The sequence below is a fragment of the Carcharhinus amblyrhynchos genome, unplaced genomic scaffold (assembly GCF_965287045.1).
Source record: "Carcharhinus amblyrhynchos unplaced genomic scaffold, sCarAmb.v2.hapA scaffold_39, whole genome shotgun sequence".
Classification (NCBI taxonomy): Eukaryota; Metazoa; Chordata; class Chondrichthyes; order Carcharhiniformes; family Carcharhinidae; genus Carcharhinus; species Carcharhinus amblyrhynchos.
This window is the reverse complement of record NW_027649780.1, coordinates 5,956,783-5,971,975: the sequence shown is the minus strand read 5'-3', so window position 1 is coordinate 5,971,975 and position 15,193 is coordinate 5,956,783. Positions and strand designations below refer to the sequence as shown.

Here is a 15,193-nt window from a genome sequence, read left to right as displayed (position 1 = left end):
GAATTGAGTGACTGTCAGATCTTGATGTGACATTTGGTTTGAATTTTTCAAATGCAAATCCTCTTCAAGTGTCCTGTGAAAAGAGTTTACAAAAGTTAACACAGTCAGGACGGGATAGAAATTCAGTACAGACAATTGTAATTTCAATGGAATATTCCTGCCTCTTCTCCAAAAGCTGTAAGTGTCTGTCCCACACACCCTCCCTCCATTCTCACTCTGCTGTACCTAATATACTCCCTCCTAATTCTCCTGATTGACAGATGCATGTTCACTGCTTTTTGTCCAGGACACAACGGCTTGAAAACCACCACATAGGCTGCTGGCAAGATGTATGTATATATTTAATATACACTATATCACCTGATTAAGGATACAGAAATCATGCAAGGACAAGCTTTATTTCTGAGTGAATGTGCATGAGCAGGAACCTGCTATTTATGAGAATGGTGGAATTGGACATAATCGATGATTCCAAAATGAAATTGGACAGGCACTTGAAGAAATAACCTTGCAGGGGAGAGAGATATAGAAGGGGGATGGGACTGACTGGATTGCTCCAAAGATTGTCAGCATGGACTCAAGTTGCTGAATTGACTTTTTCTGTGCTGTAACTACAACAAGAAACATATAACATAACTCAAGTATTATATTGCAAGACTAAATAATACATGAGGTTTATTACAGATCAATAAATAATGTATCTGAAACATACCATATTATTGTCTGTCCTATATTAATTTATGTACTTAAATGTCAGCATCTCCTGGGGAAACCACTCCTCTAATTGTGAACATTAGGAAAGAGGCCATCATTTCAGGCGGCCAAATAAATGTGTCAAGCTGAGGGAGCAAAGGGTGTCAATCTCTTTTAGTGAGAGAGAGAGAGAGAAAGGGCTGCATGGTGACACAGTGGTCAGCACTACCTCCGCACAGGACCTGGGTTCGATTCCAGGCTTGGGTCACTGTGTGGAGTTTGCACATTCTCCCTGTGTCAGGGCGTGTTTCGTCCGGGTGCTCTGGTTTCCTCCCACAGTCTGAAAGACGTGCTGATCAGGTGCATTGACTTAACCAGGCGCCAGAGTGTGGCAACTAGGGAATTTCACTGTAATCTCACTGCAGTGTTAATGTAAGCTTTATTTGTGACAAATAAATAAACTTTAAAAGAGAGAAATAGAGAGAGACTTGGGCCAGCCTTTCCAGAGTCTGCACCCTCCCTGGATTCACTTCCTTACCCTTCAGTTGCTGCAAGTCCCCAATTCCCCCCCAGAATGAGAAAAGAAATGTAAATGGATAGAATAAGGAAGTGTTTTACTCACTGATGTTTGACAGGGGAGGAGATTGTCATATGTGTGAAGCTCAATCTTCATTCAGAGGGAGAGGAGCAGCAGCTTCACTGGGCAGTAATGAGCAGCTTCACAAACTCCTCATTCAGACAATGGGGGGGCGGGGCCGATCCGTGCAACCATTGGCACAAAGCGCACGCCCTGATTGGCTGGAGGATTCGAGGTCCTCCAGACATTCCCATTGGTCAATCTCTGCGTGAAGACAATGCGGGGGCGGAACCTCAGCCCACGTGGGAATGGGAGACACTTTGACCTCCGGACGCGCGGAGCTGTTGCCCAATCCGCAGTGTTGTGTTTGTACTCCAATGGGAGACGGACTGTTGGGAACGCCCCTCTGCAGCTTTGTGACATCTACACTGGAGCCTTCCCTGAATCAGCCAATAGGAATCAGTTTGCTCCCAGGTGACGTCCTGGGGTTCCAGTGCGCAGGCCCGGTCGCGCGGACCCGTGATCCCCGCCTCCGCCCGTTCTTCCCCTTCCCCTGCACCTCATGGTGTCCAGGCAACAGGCTGGCGGCTCCGGCCAATCGGGAACCCTGGCGGACCGGAAGGACTCTGGTCCTCCAGCCAATCAGAGGGTGGACTTTGTAACAATGGAGGTTGAGCTTCACACAGACTGAACCTTCTTCCTGTGTCCCAGATCAGTGAGTAAAACAGTTTGTTTGTGTTGAACAAAAAGAGAAGAGGAAGAGGTCGGGTCTGAGAGGTTTTCAGGAGGGAAGGGGAAGAGTTCAGTGGGGAAGGGTGAAGCTGTGACTGGGAGATGGAGAGGGAGGGAGTCTGAGCAGCTGGAAAAAGCAGAACAAAACCACTGATTGGGAGAATCTGAGACCCAGAGAATGTGACTCCTGGGGCTGCCTGTGGAAATGGGCTGCAGGGAAACACTTTGGGATCAACATATTTATTTAGGTGAAGATTTTCAGGCCTGTTTACTGGACTACAAGCAGTGAGCATGGAGATTTCTATCAGAACTTTCAGGAGAATTTGGAGGATGTATGTTAGGTACAACAGAATGAGAATAGTGGCAAATGTTTAGAATCCCAACAGTGCAGAAGGAGGCCATTTGCGCCACCGAGTCTGTATCGAACACAATCCCACCCAGGCCTTATCCCGTAACCCCATACATTCACCCCACTAATCCCCCGACCCCAGGGTCAATTTAGAATGGCCAATTCTAATTCAATGGCTAATCTGCTCATCATTGGACTGCAGGAGGAAAGTGAAGCACCCAGAGAAAACCCATGCAGATACAGAGAGAAAGGGCAAATCCACACAGTGACCCAAGGCTGAACTTGGTGTCCCTGGCCCTGTGAGGCAGCAGTGCTAACAATTGTGCCACGCTGTGGAACAGAGATTTACAACTTTTCAGGAATAAAAGAAGAAAAAATAGTTTCGTTGATTGAGGATTGTCTGTTCTGAATTTCTTTTCTACATGGATGGTATTGACTTTTGTAAACTTCTTTCACAGGGTATTAGAAGGGGAGGATTTGCTGACAGAAACATCAAAACAAACATCACATTCCGATCTGACAGTCACTCCAATAATCACAACATGAATATCACTGGCTTTTCAATCTAGAAGAATTGTTTGTTTTTTCTGTCAGTGGGAAAAGATTGAACATCAGTGAGACTGGAAAATCTCTGAGAAGTGTAAACCCGAATGAGAGTGTTCAGGCTACACAGTCTGAAAAGCATTGCACCATTTACATTGAGAGGGAGTGCACATCTGTTCTTGGTGAGGACAAGGCTTCATCTGATTGTCAAACCTGGAGGAACAGAAGGCCTTCTGCATCAGGGAGAAACAGTGGAAATGTGAGGACTGTGGAAAAGGATTCAAAGCACCATGTGAGCTGGAGATCCATCGACGCAGTCACACTGGGGAGAAGCCATTCACTTGCCCTGATTGTGGGAAGGGATTCTCTCAGTTATCCAATCTGGTGACACATCAGAAAATTCACACTGGGGAGAGGCCATTTACCTGCTCTGAATGTGGGAAGGGTTTCACTGATTCATCCCGTCTTCTGACACATGGACGCATTCACACAGGGGAAAGGCCTTTCACCTGCATTGAGTGTGGGAAGGGGTTCAGAGATTTGTCCAGCCTCCGGAGACATAAGCGAGTTCACACTGGGGAGAGGTCATTTCCTTGCTGTGTGTGTGGGAAGGGATTCACTCTTTCATCCAACCTGCGGAGACACCAGCGAATACACGCCAGGGAGAAACTGTTCAGCTGCTCAGAGTGTGGGAAGGGATTTAGTAATTCCTCTGCTGTGCAGAAGCACCAGAGAGTTCACACTGGGGAGAGGCCGTACACCTGCTCTGACTGTGGGAAGGGATTCACTCGGTCATCTCACCTGCTGATACATCAGCGAGTCCACACTGGAGACAGGCCATTCACCTGCACTGTGTGTGGGAAAGGATTCAGTGCATCATCTACCCTGCAGAACCACCAGGCAGTTCACACTGGGGAGAGGTCATTCACCTGCTCCGTGTGTGGGAAGGGATTCACTCAGTTATCAACCTTGCTGCGACACCAGGCAGTTCACACTGGAGAGAGGCCATTCCCCTGCTCTGTGTGTGGGAAGAGATTTACTAGGTCCACTAGTCTGCTGACACACCAGCGAATTCATTCTGGAGAAAGACCATTCAGTTGCACTGTGTGTGGGAAGGGATTCACTGATTCCTCCAGCCTCTGGAAACACCGGCGAGTTCACACTGGGGAGAGGCCATTCATCTGCTGTGTGTGTGGGAAAGGATTCACTGAGTCATCCAGTTTGCGTGCACACCGTCGAGTTCACACTGGGGAGAAGCCTTTCCCCTGTTCTGAATGTGGGAAGGGATTTGCTGATCCTTCCAGCCTGTGGAAACCCAAGCAAGTTCACATGGAGAAGAGTGTGGGAAATGATTCACTGAGTCATCCAACCTGCTGATATCGGCATCTCACCGATTAGAGACCTTTTAAATACTCTGACTGTGGGTGTTAATTGTATAATTTGGGGTTAAATATATACAAACAGAGGACATTAGATGTTTCCATGAGCACATATAGACACTTACTGACAGAGCATGGAATAGTATTAAGAGTTATATACCTGTAATGTTTCACTCTATGAATAAATCTATACCAAATAAAGATTGGAACCAGTTTCCTCCTTCACTATAAAGCTGTCAGGATTATAACGTGGTAACAGAGAATGCATAAAAATATCTGATGTTTCCAATCTGAATGTTTGAGAAGGAATAATGAGAGCTTTGATAAAAATCAGAAGGGAAAGATGTAAATTATCTCAAAGCTACAAAGACCATTTGTTCATGCTATTTACCAAAGATTAAAAGTCCTGCTTCAAGATACAGGAGCAGATGATGAAGAGTATACGAGACTCATACAAGAGACGAGTGCAAAGTGTACAATGTATAAAAATTATTGGAAGATGCCATCACATCCCAACAGTAAACCTTCACTTGGCACTTGGGGCTGGACCTGTGGCACCAACTCGGTTTCTGGATGATGAGTTTTGAGACTTGTGTGAAAACATAAACATTCTGGTCAGGAACACAGCAGCTGAAAGTCCTTTCAGTGATGGACTCTGTGAAAGGAATCACGTGGTGATCGATGAAATGCTGCAGAAAATCTCAGCTGATCAGCCAAACTGCAAGTTGATAACTGCATGGACGATTCAAGTAAAGAATTCACTTCAGATGGTTGGAGAGTATAATCCCTGTCAACAGGTCAATGGGAGAAATTCCAAATGACCCTCTGTGCTGAATGATAGCCTTCCTGATTTACAAGGGATGACAATTAGTGCAATTTTTATTCATTTATTACCTGATTGTTTCAGTAGTGCTTGAGCTAAAAAAAAACTGCAGATTGTAGAAGAGGAGTGTCTTGTACTATAATACTTTTGTAGCCAAACAGGCCAACTGAAATGGCGTTTTGTAAAGCACTCTGGGATAACTGGGCAAGAAACTAAACCGACAGGCTGCAGTTTAAAGACAGACAAACAGGCTGCAACCCTGATGAGTGAATACACAGGATATGGGCCATCTCCAGGATGAAAGAGACTTTCTGGTCACACTGGGTGTGTGCCAGACGTAAAGGCACCGTGAATCCTTATTTAGGAGGAAGGTATGTGACCTATGTGCCTACAACACATACAGGCATGGCCGCCAGGGACACACCCAGAGATCGGTGTGGTAGCACCTGATTGGACTCTTATCGATCAGGGTGATCAAGTCCTGATTGATTGATTGGCAATGGCCAAAAAAAAGGCGTGAAACCAAACGGGGTATAAAGGATGCTGCACAACCAGGAATCTCTCTCTCTGACCCCACGAACAAGCTACAACGACGGAGAGCCACCACACCTGAGAAGGGAGGAAAGAAAGAAGATCAGAGCCAGGGTACCACACCAGGCTAAAGGACCAGACTACGCAGACAACTACCAAGACCAGCACACAGATAAAGGCCAGTATCTGTTTGGGTATTTGTCAGTCACACACAGTTAAGTCAAGGTCTTGTATTGTACTTGAATTCTAGTATTTTCTGTAAGATAACTTATTGTTGGTCGGGTGGGTGATTATTGATTGTGTGGGTTTAAATAAATATTGTTTGTACTAATAAGACGTCTGCTCAAAGTTATTTGTCCATCGTATAAGGGTTAAAACAGGCTGATTTTTACAACACTTTGTACAAAACAAAGAGCTTGTTTTTCTTTTTCAAATTATTTTGAAATATTGTGTGTGTGTTGTTCCAATGAGGGTTGAGAACATTAACGTTTAATGAGAAAACCAAACACCCATTACAAGATTCCAGATTTTTAAACAAAATCAAACTTCACTGTATATAAAATATTAAAAACCAGAATTATATTTTGTAAAGATTTATGCTGTAAACTCAGTTCTGACTCAAACATGAATTCTATTTTCGCTCTCTACAGATGCTGCCAGACCTGCTGAGATTTTGCAGCATTTTTCCTTTCTTGTACTTTTTAAACCCTTACTCCTCGACAAAAATGGCCTTATACTAAATATCTTGAATCTACTTTCAGTTTTGTTCCTGGAACTCTCAAAATATATGTCAAAGCTCCCAGAATTAATTTTAATTCCCCTCAGTATTCCAGCTATACTCCAGGCTCCAAGATTTCATGAGGATCCTTCTGTTAGTTTTCAGCTGAACAACTCCCCAACTTTCCTTTGAGATTTCAAAATTGACTCAAAACATGGATTGCTCAATCCAAGCATGGGCTTCACTGCCTTCCTGCTGAGGGACTTACACATTGGGAACACCCATGGTTCCGAATGATCTCCTCAGCTCCCGCTCCCACAGCTGGTTCACGGCCCATCCCACACACAGAGCAGGTGAACAGCCTCTCCCCAGAGTGAACTCGCTGGTATCTCAGCAGGGTGGTTGAGATACTGAATCCCTTCCTACACACAGAGCAGGTGAACGGCCTCTCCCCAGTATGAACTCATCGATGTGTGAACTCATCGACTCTCTTGTAAACATATAATAATCTATGAAATATTACCTATTGCCTGTCTCCCATTATACCTTTTGATGCAGTTTCCCAATCTATCTCAGAAAACTTGCCCCTCATATTTTAGTTTTCTCCTGTGAGAAACACCCGGATAAATTAAACAAAAGAACCATATAACTATCACAGCCCATCTCCATGGCAATGTCACATACATTGGTGGGGTTCCAAACAGAATTACGAATTTACTATCTTTGAACTTACAATGTGCCTTCACTCTTGTGATCCTTGTGAAATCTGAAGACAAGAAATGTGCTCTTCCAGGCTCAAAGATCATCAGCCCACTGTAGTCAAAGCCGTGAGTCCGGCCAGTCCAGCATCAGGAAACCTTCTGACTCTCCCCATTGACCAACTGGGAGAATGAACAAAATGCAGTCCTGGACATAAGTGAGAGCAGAAACAATAACAGCAGAATCCAAACCCTGGAATCACTTGTGAACTCGCTGGTGTCTCAGCAGATGGAATGAGTGAACAATTCCATTCCCACGTTGAGAGCAGATGAATGACCCCCTACTCTGTATGAACTCGCCAGTGTTTCCGCAGGGAGGATGAATCACTGAATCTCTTCCCACACTGAGAGCAGGTGAACGGTTTCTCTCCAGTGTGGATTCGCTGGTGTGTCTGCAGGTTGAAAAGCCGGGAGAAGGCCTTCCCACAGTGAGAGCAGCTGAACCGTCTCTCCCCAGTGTGGATTTGCTGGTGTATCTGCAAGTTAGATAACTGAGTGAATCCCTTCCCACATTGAAAACAGGAGAATGGTCTCTCCCCAGTGTGAACGCGCTGGTGTATCTGCAGAGCGGATGAATCACTGAATCCCTTCCCACACTGAGAGCAGGTGAATGGCCTCTCCCCAGTGTGAACCCGCTGATGTCTCAATAGGTGGGCTGACATGGTGAATCCCTTCCCACACACAGGGCAAGTGAATGGCCTCTCCCCAGTGTGAACTCTCTGGTGTGTCAGCAGGTGGGATGAGAGAGGGAATCCCTTCCCACACTCGGAGCAGATAAATGGCTTCTGCCCAGTATGAACTTGCTGGTGTCTCTGCAGGGTTGATGGATCAGTGAATGCCTTCCCACACACAGAGCAGGTGAACGGCCTCTCCCCGCTGTGAACTCGCCGGTGTCTCCACAGGTGGGATGAATCACGGAATTTCTTCCCACACTGAGAGCAGGTGAACGGTTTCTCCCCGGTGTGAACTCGCCGGTGTCTCCGCAGGGAGGATGAATCACTAAATCCCTTTCCACACTGAGAGCAGGTGAATGGTCTCTCTCCAGTGTGAACTCGCTTGTGGGACTGTAGGAAGGAGAGCCGAGTGAATCCCTTCCCACACTCAGCGCAGGTGAATGGCTTCTCCCCAGTGTGAATGCGCTGATGGATTTCCAGTTGTGACGAAAACCTGAATTCCTTCCCACAGTCCCCACATTTCCATAGTTTCTCCATGGTGCTGGTGTCCTTGTGTCTCTCCAGGTTGGACGATCAGTTGAAGTCTCATACACACACAGAACACATGTACAGTTGCTCTTTTTTGTGAATGGTGTGATATTTTTTCAGGCTGTGTAACTGGTTAAAGTTCTTTCCACAGTCACTCAGGTGGGTGCACATTTCAGTGTAAAGCTCTTTCCACAGTCAGTTTACTGGAACACTCTCACTCAGGTGTGTGTGTGTGTGTGTGTGTCTCGGTGCTTTTCCAGTCACACTGATGTTTGAAATCTTCTGAATCCAACAGATCGTGACTCGGTCAGATCTAGATGTGATGTTTGAGATTTCTGTCTGTGATTCCTCCTCTTCTGATATCCTGTAAAAACAATTTACAAAAAACACACAGTCAGAACAGACAATTTTAGCTTCTATAGGAACATCCTTTCCTCTGTCATTCATGAAAATCTGTAAATCTCCATCCCACAAATTCCCCCTCCATTCTCACGCTGCCGTATCTAACATTCAGCCACCCAACATTCCTGATGGTGCTGATTCAGGATGAATGACATGCTCACTGCTTACTGTCCTGGACACCTAGGTCATAACAAATAGAGTTCTTCTATCTAGAGAGACTAAATAGTCTTGTTCTTCGGAGTTTAGAAGAGTGAGGATGACCTTATTCAAACATATAATTTCATTTGATTTATTATTGTCACATGTGGGATGTGTCTAGGGCAGTGGATAGAGGAGAGCCGGTGGATGTGGTCTTTCTGGATTTTCAGAAGGCGTTTGACAAGGTACCTCACAAGAGGTTATTGCAGAAGGTCAGGGGACATGGAGTTGGGGGTAGGGTGTTAGCGTGGATAGAGGATTGGTTGTCAAATAGGAGGCAGAGAGTGGGGGTCAATGGGTGCTATTCGGATTGGCGGTTGGTGACTAGTGGGGTGCCCCAGGGGTCGGTGCTGGGGCCTCAGCTATTTACCATTTATATAGATGATCTGGAGGAGGGAACCGAGTGCAGGGTGTCGAAATTTGCTGATGACACCAAGATTGGGGGAAAGGCAAATTGTGCGGAGGGTGTGGAGAGTCTGCAGAAGGATCTAGATAGGCTGGGCGAATGGGCCAGGAAATGGCAAATGGAATTTAATGTTGGCAAGTGTGAGGTGGTCCACTTTGGTAGGAAGAATGGTAGGAAGGACTATTACTTACGTGGCGAAAAACTGCAGCAGGCGACGGTGCAGAGGGACCTCGGGGTCCTTGTGCATGAGTCGCAAAAACCCAGCTTGCAGGTGCAGCAGGTAGTCAGGAAGGCGAATGGGATGCTGGCCTTCATAGCGAGGGGGATTGAATATAAAAGTAGGGAGGTCTTGCTGCAGCTGTATAGGGCATTGGTGAGGCCGCAGCTGGAGTACTGTGTGCAGTTTTGGGCGCCGCACCTGCGCAAGGATATTTTGGCCCTGGAGGGAGTGCAGAGGAGGTTTACTAGGCTGATACCGGAGTTGAGGGGATTGAGCTATGAGGAGAGGCTGAATAAACTAGGCTTGTACTCGTTAGAGTTTAGAAGAATGAGGGGAGATCTCATTGAGACGTATAAGATGATGAATGGGATGGATAGGATAGAGGTGGAGAGACTCTTCCCGCTCAAAAAAGACAGTAGGACTAGGGGGCACAGCCTCAAGATAAAGGGGAGGCGGTTTAGAACGGAGTTGAGGAGGAACTTCTTCACTCAAAGGGTGGTGAATCTCTGGAATTCTCTGCCCGTTGAAGTGGTGGAGGCTGCCTCGCTAAATATTTTTAAGAAGCGGGTTGATGGGTTCTTGATAAGAGAGGGGATTAAGGGTTATGGGGAGAGGGCGGGAAAGTGGAACTGAGCCACAACAGATCAGCCATGATCTTATTGAATGGCGGGGCAGGCTCGAAGGGCTAGATGGCCTACTCCTGCTCCTATTTCTTATGTTCTTATGTTCTTATTAACATACAGTGAAAAGTATTTTTCTTGCGTGCTATACAGATAAAGCATACCATTCATAGGGAAGGCAAGGAGAGAGTGCAGAATATAGTGTTACAGTCATTGCTGGGGTGTAGAAAAAGAGCAACTTAATGCAAGGTAAGTCCATTTGAAAATCTGACAGCAGCAGGGAAGAAGCTGTTGTTGAGTCGGTTGGGACATGACTTCAGACTTTTGTATATTTTTCTCAATGGAAGAAGGTGGAAGAGAGAATGTCTGGAGTGCGTGGGGTCCTTAATTATGGTGGCTACTTTGGCGAGGCAGTGGGAAGTGTAGACAGAATCAATGGATGGGGGGCTGGTTTGCGTGCTGGATTGGGCTACATTCACAACATTTTGTAGTTCCTTGCGGTCTTGGGCAGAGCAGGAGCCCGTACCAAGCTGTGATACAACCAGAAAGGATGCTTTCTACAGTTCTGTCGTAAATCTGTATGAGATCCTGAGGGAGTTTGGTAGGGCAGATGGGGAGATATTTTCATGAGTGGAAGAGTCTCGAACAAGCTACAAGTTAAAGGCCAGTCATTTAAAACTGAGGTGCAGAGAAATGTCTTCTCACAGAACATGGTGAATCTCTGGAATTCTCTGCTCCAAAGGATGGTAGAGACTGAATCATTAGAAGTATTTAGAATGGAGGTGGATAAATATTTGATAGATTGAGGAATAGAGGGCAATGGGGAAATGGCTCACAAAAGGAGGCCGGTATTGATCAGCTCTGATTGTATTGAACGGCAGGGTCGCTTGAAGGGCCTGGTGGCCTCTCCTGCTTCTATTTCTTGTGATCAGTTGCTGCAGGTTCCAGTTTCCGCCCAGATTGAGGTAAGAAATGGAAAGAGGCAGAATGAAAGTGTTTTACTCACAGATGTTGGAGACGGGGAAGTTTGAGCTGGCTGAAGATCAATCTTCATTTACACAAAGCCCGCGCTCTGATTGGCTGGAGGAACAGAGTCCTTCCGGTCCTCCAATACGTCTCATTGGTCAACACCTCAGCGTGAAGGTCAGGGGGCGGGCTCTCCCCTGCACATGCGCAGTCCCGGGCCGGGGGGAGGGGGAGACCACCCGGCGGCTTCTCGCTCTGGCCGGAGCCGCCAGCCGCTTGTCTGGAAACCTTGGCTCGAGGAGAGAGAGAGAGAGAGGGGCTCCCGAGTCCGCGCGTGCGCACTGGAAATCCTAGGACGTCACCGCGGAGCAGAGTGATTCCTATTGGCTGATACAGAGCTCCATTGTGACGTCACAAGAGTTGTCCAATGAGCTTCAGAGTGAAACCTCCTCCTCTGGGCAACATCTGGGAGGAAATCAATGTTTCCCCCTTTCCATTTCTTTCCTCATTCTGGGGGAAATTGGGGACTTGCAACAACTGAAGGGTAAGGAAGTGAATCCAGTCTGTATATTCCACACATTTTTAGTCCAGTCATATGGGCAGAGATCTGTCTGGCAACCTGCATGGAGATTTTCACCTAGTGACGTTTGCTACCAAATAAAGCTGTTGGACTTTAACCTGGTGTTGTGAGACTAAGAAGTCTTAACCCCAGTCCAACACCGACATCTCCACATCCAGGACAGGAAGCAATGAGCATGGATCTGTCAATCAGCCTCAATCATCAACTTCAGGAGAATTGGGAGGGTGAATATTAGATACAACAGAGTGAGAATGGAGGGAGAGTGTGTGGGATGGAGATTTGTAGCCTTTGTGGAATGAGAGAGAAAGAATGTTTCATAGAAGCTGGAATTGTCTGTTCTGAATTTTGATCCTGTACTGATACTGATGACATGTGTCAACTTGTTTTACAGGATATTGAAAGAGGAATCACAGGCTGAAATTTCAGATGTCAGGTCTAGATCTGGCAGAGTCATATTCCTTGGAACCTGAATATCATCGGCCATTGAACCTGGAAGGAGATTTGAAAAGATTTCAAACATCAGTGTGATTGGAAAAGCATCAACACACTTCCACATGCAAGTGAGAGTGTTCCAGTGCATTGACTGAAGAGCTTTAACCAGTTACACAGCCTGAATAAATATCACACCATTCACAGTGGGGAGAGACTGTACACGTGTTGTGTGTGTGGACGAGGCTTGAACTGATTGTCCACCCAAGGCAGAGGCAAGGACGCCTGCATCATGGAGAAACCATGGAAATGTGCAGACTGTGGAAAGAGATACAAATCCCCATCTCTGCTGGATGCTCATCGGCGCAGCCACACTGGGGAGAGGCCGTTCATCTGCTCTCAGTGTGGGGAGGGATTCATTCGACACTCCCACCTGCAGTTGCACAAGCGAGTTCACACTGGAGAGAGACCATTCACCTGCTCTCAGTGTGGAAAAGGATTCACTGTGTTATCCACTTTGCAGAGACACCAGCGAATTCACACTGGGGAGAGGCCATTCACCTGCTCTGAGTGTGGGAAGCGATTCAACCAGTTATCCAATTTGCGGACACACCAGCGAATTCACACTGGGGAGAGGCCATTCACCTGCTCTCAGTGTGAGAAGAGATTCACTCGGTTATCCGACCTGCAGGCACATCACCACATTCACACTGGGGAGAGGCCGTTCACCTGCTCTCAGTGTGGGAAGGGATTCACTCGGTTATCCGACCTGCAGGCGCATCAGCGCATTCACACTGGGGAGAGGCCGTTCACCTGCTCTCAGTGTGGGAAGGGATTCACTCGGTCATCTGACATGCAGAAGCACAAACGAACTCACACTGGGGAGAGGCCATTCACCTGCTCTCAGTGCGGGAAGGGATTCACTCAATTCTCCAGCCTGCGGACACACCGGCGTGTTCATACTGGGGAGAGTCTGTTCATCTGCTCTCAGTGTGGGAAGGGATTCACTCAATTGTCCAGACTGCAGAGACACCAGCGTGTTCATACTGGGGAGAAGCCGTTCACCTGCTCTCAGTGTGGAAAGGGATTCAGTGGACAATTCCACCTGCAGAGACACCAGCGAGTTCACACTGGGGAGAGGCCATTCACCTGCTCTGTGTGTGGGAAGGGTTTCAGTCAGTTATCCAACCTGCAGAGACACCAGCGAGTTCACATGCGGAGAGGCCATTCACCTGCTCTCAGTGTGGGAAGGAATTCACTCAGTTCTCCCACCTGCTGAGACATCAGTGAGGTTACACTGGGGAGAAACCTGCTCAGTGTATAAAAAGGGTTCAGAATTTCATCACAGCTGCTGAGGCACCAACAAGTTCACAGGGGTTGGATTCTGCTGTTATTGTTTCTGCTCTCACATCCAGGACTGCATTTTGTTCATTCTCACAGTTGGTCATTGGTTGGAGGGTTTCTTTCTGCTGGACTGGCCGGTCTCAGCCTCCAGTGGGCTGATGCTCTTTGAGTCTTTTTGCAAATACCTTGTTTTAAATTTCACAAGAATCACAGAGTGACAGGGTGTTAGGAAGGTCAGAGATATTTAGTCAGTATTTCTGTTTGAAACCCCCTCAAATCCCCATCCAATTTCCTTTGTAATTGATTGTTTCCACTTCCTCCACCCTTGTAGGGAGTGGGTTCCAAGTCAATACCATTCGCTGCAGCAAAATATTCTTCCTCACATTCCTCCCCCTGCATCTCTGACCCAAAACCTTAAATCTGTGTCCCCCTCGTCCTTGTCCTATCAGCGAATGGGAACGACTTTTCTTTGTCCACCTTATCTAAACCTGTCAGAATCTTGTTCACCTCTATCAAATCTCCCCTCAACCTCCTTTGCTCCAAGGGGAACAACCCCATTGTTGTTGCCCTCATTGACATTGACAATAAAGAACAAACTAACAGAATATGTTAATACCTGAAATCAAATTGGAATGTTGAATTTCTGTTTTAAAGAGATTGTGAATATATTGTCCTGGACAATAATGAAATTGGGATAACTCACCTTGGGTGTGGTTGAATTTAATATATTAATCTGGTATCCGCCAACAGTTAGTGAGTCTGGAATGTGTAGCTGGAAATCACTGCAATAGCACTGTGGATGTATTTACAGGCATTGTAGCAGTTCAAGAAGGCAGTGTTGGGGTTGACCGTGGCCGAGGCAGCTACATACAGCCACGTATTCTGTTATAATTGAAGGACTGCAGATTGAATGTGAAGCATTATGGGACTGGATTGTCTTGACCACATTCCTGTGACAGCTCAGTTTCTGCAATTACGGACCATTAAAGCTGCTTAGCAGGGTCCCAACACAGGACCTGGTGAGAATATTTACTGGGAATGAGTTGGGATTAAACTTATCCCAGGACCGGCTGGTGTTCAGCGACTGAGATACCTGAATCTGTAAAAAGGGAGATCTGACCAATCAACAAACAGTGGTAGGTCGTTGGTTAAGAAATTAAGAGGCATTCTCAGGCATTGTTTAAATTTGTGACCTGATAGTCAGCGAAGTGACAGAATACTCCAAGTAGCACTGGACTGAAAAGCAGACCCTCTGAGTGTAGATCATAATTGTTATTATCTTACCCCATCATGGCCAGTGAAAAATCAGAGCTCGAGTGGGTACCGTGTTGATGTGGAAATTTTCCTGCTTCTTGACTGTGGTAGAATGACTCAATAAAGTTCGTTCCGACAAAATAACTCGTCTCTATTCGTCTGACGAATTTATTGGAATTCTATGAGGATGTGTCTAGTGCGGTGGATAGAGGGGAACCGGTGGATGTGGTGTTTCTCGATTTTCAGAAGGCGTTTGATAAGGTGCCGCACAAAAGGTTGTTACAGAAGGTTAGGGGGCATGGAGTTGGGGGTAGGGTGTTAGCGTGCATAGGGGATTGGCTGTCAAATAGGAGGCAGAGAGTGGGTGTCAATGGTTGCTATTCGGATTGGTGGTTGGTGACTAGTGGAGTGCCCCAGGGATCGGTGCTGGGGCCTCAGCTATTTACCATTTATATAGATGACCTGGAGG

General features: G+C 46.6%; 4 protein-coding genes across 4 annotated transcripts in view; 2 read left to right on the top strand and 2 right to left on the bottom strand.

Annotated features, from left to right (window-relative positions):
• Positions 1–15,193, bottom strand: part of LOC145363699 (uncharacterized) — a 375,177-nt gene that overhangs the window by 1,170 nt on the left and 358,814 nt on the right. The window lies entirely within an intron of this gene.
• On the top strand, positions 3,102–5,414 carry LOC145363478 (uncharacterized; the record flags this gene model as incomplete). Its single annotated transcript, XM_080218676.1, has 1 exon — positions 3,102–5,414. A coding segment is annotated over one exon (1,170 nt), but the record flags the coding sequence as incomplete, so codon positions are not given.
• Positions 6,591–15,193, bottom strand: part of LOC145335557 (uncharacterized) — a 48,709-nt gene continuing 40,106 nt past the window's right edge. The window contains 1 exon segment of the mRNA XM_080181362.1: positions 6,591–8,459. Coding sequence (XP_080037488.1) covers positions 7,385–8,459 — 1,075 coding nt within the window. The 3' untranslated portion in view covers positions 6,591–7,384.
• Positions 12,098–15,193, top strand: part of LOC145363623 (uncharacterized) — a 28,915-nt gene continuing 25,819 nt past the window's right edge. The window contains exon 1 of the mRNA XM_080218807.1: positions 12,098–13,305. Within this exon, the coding sequence (XP_080074933.1) occupies positions 12,419–13,305 (887 nt within the window). The 5' untranslated portion in view covers positions 12,098–12,418. The remainder of the gene's footprint in view (positions 13,306–15,193) is intronic.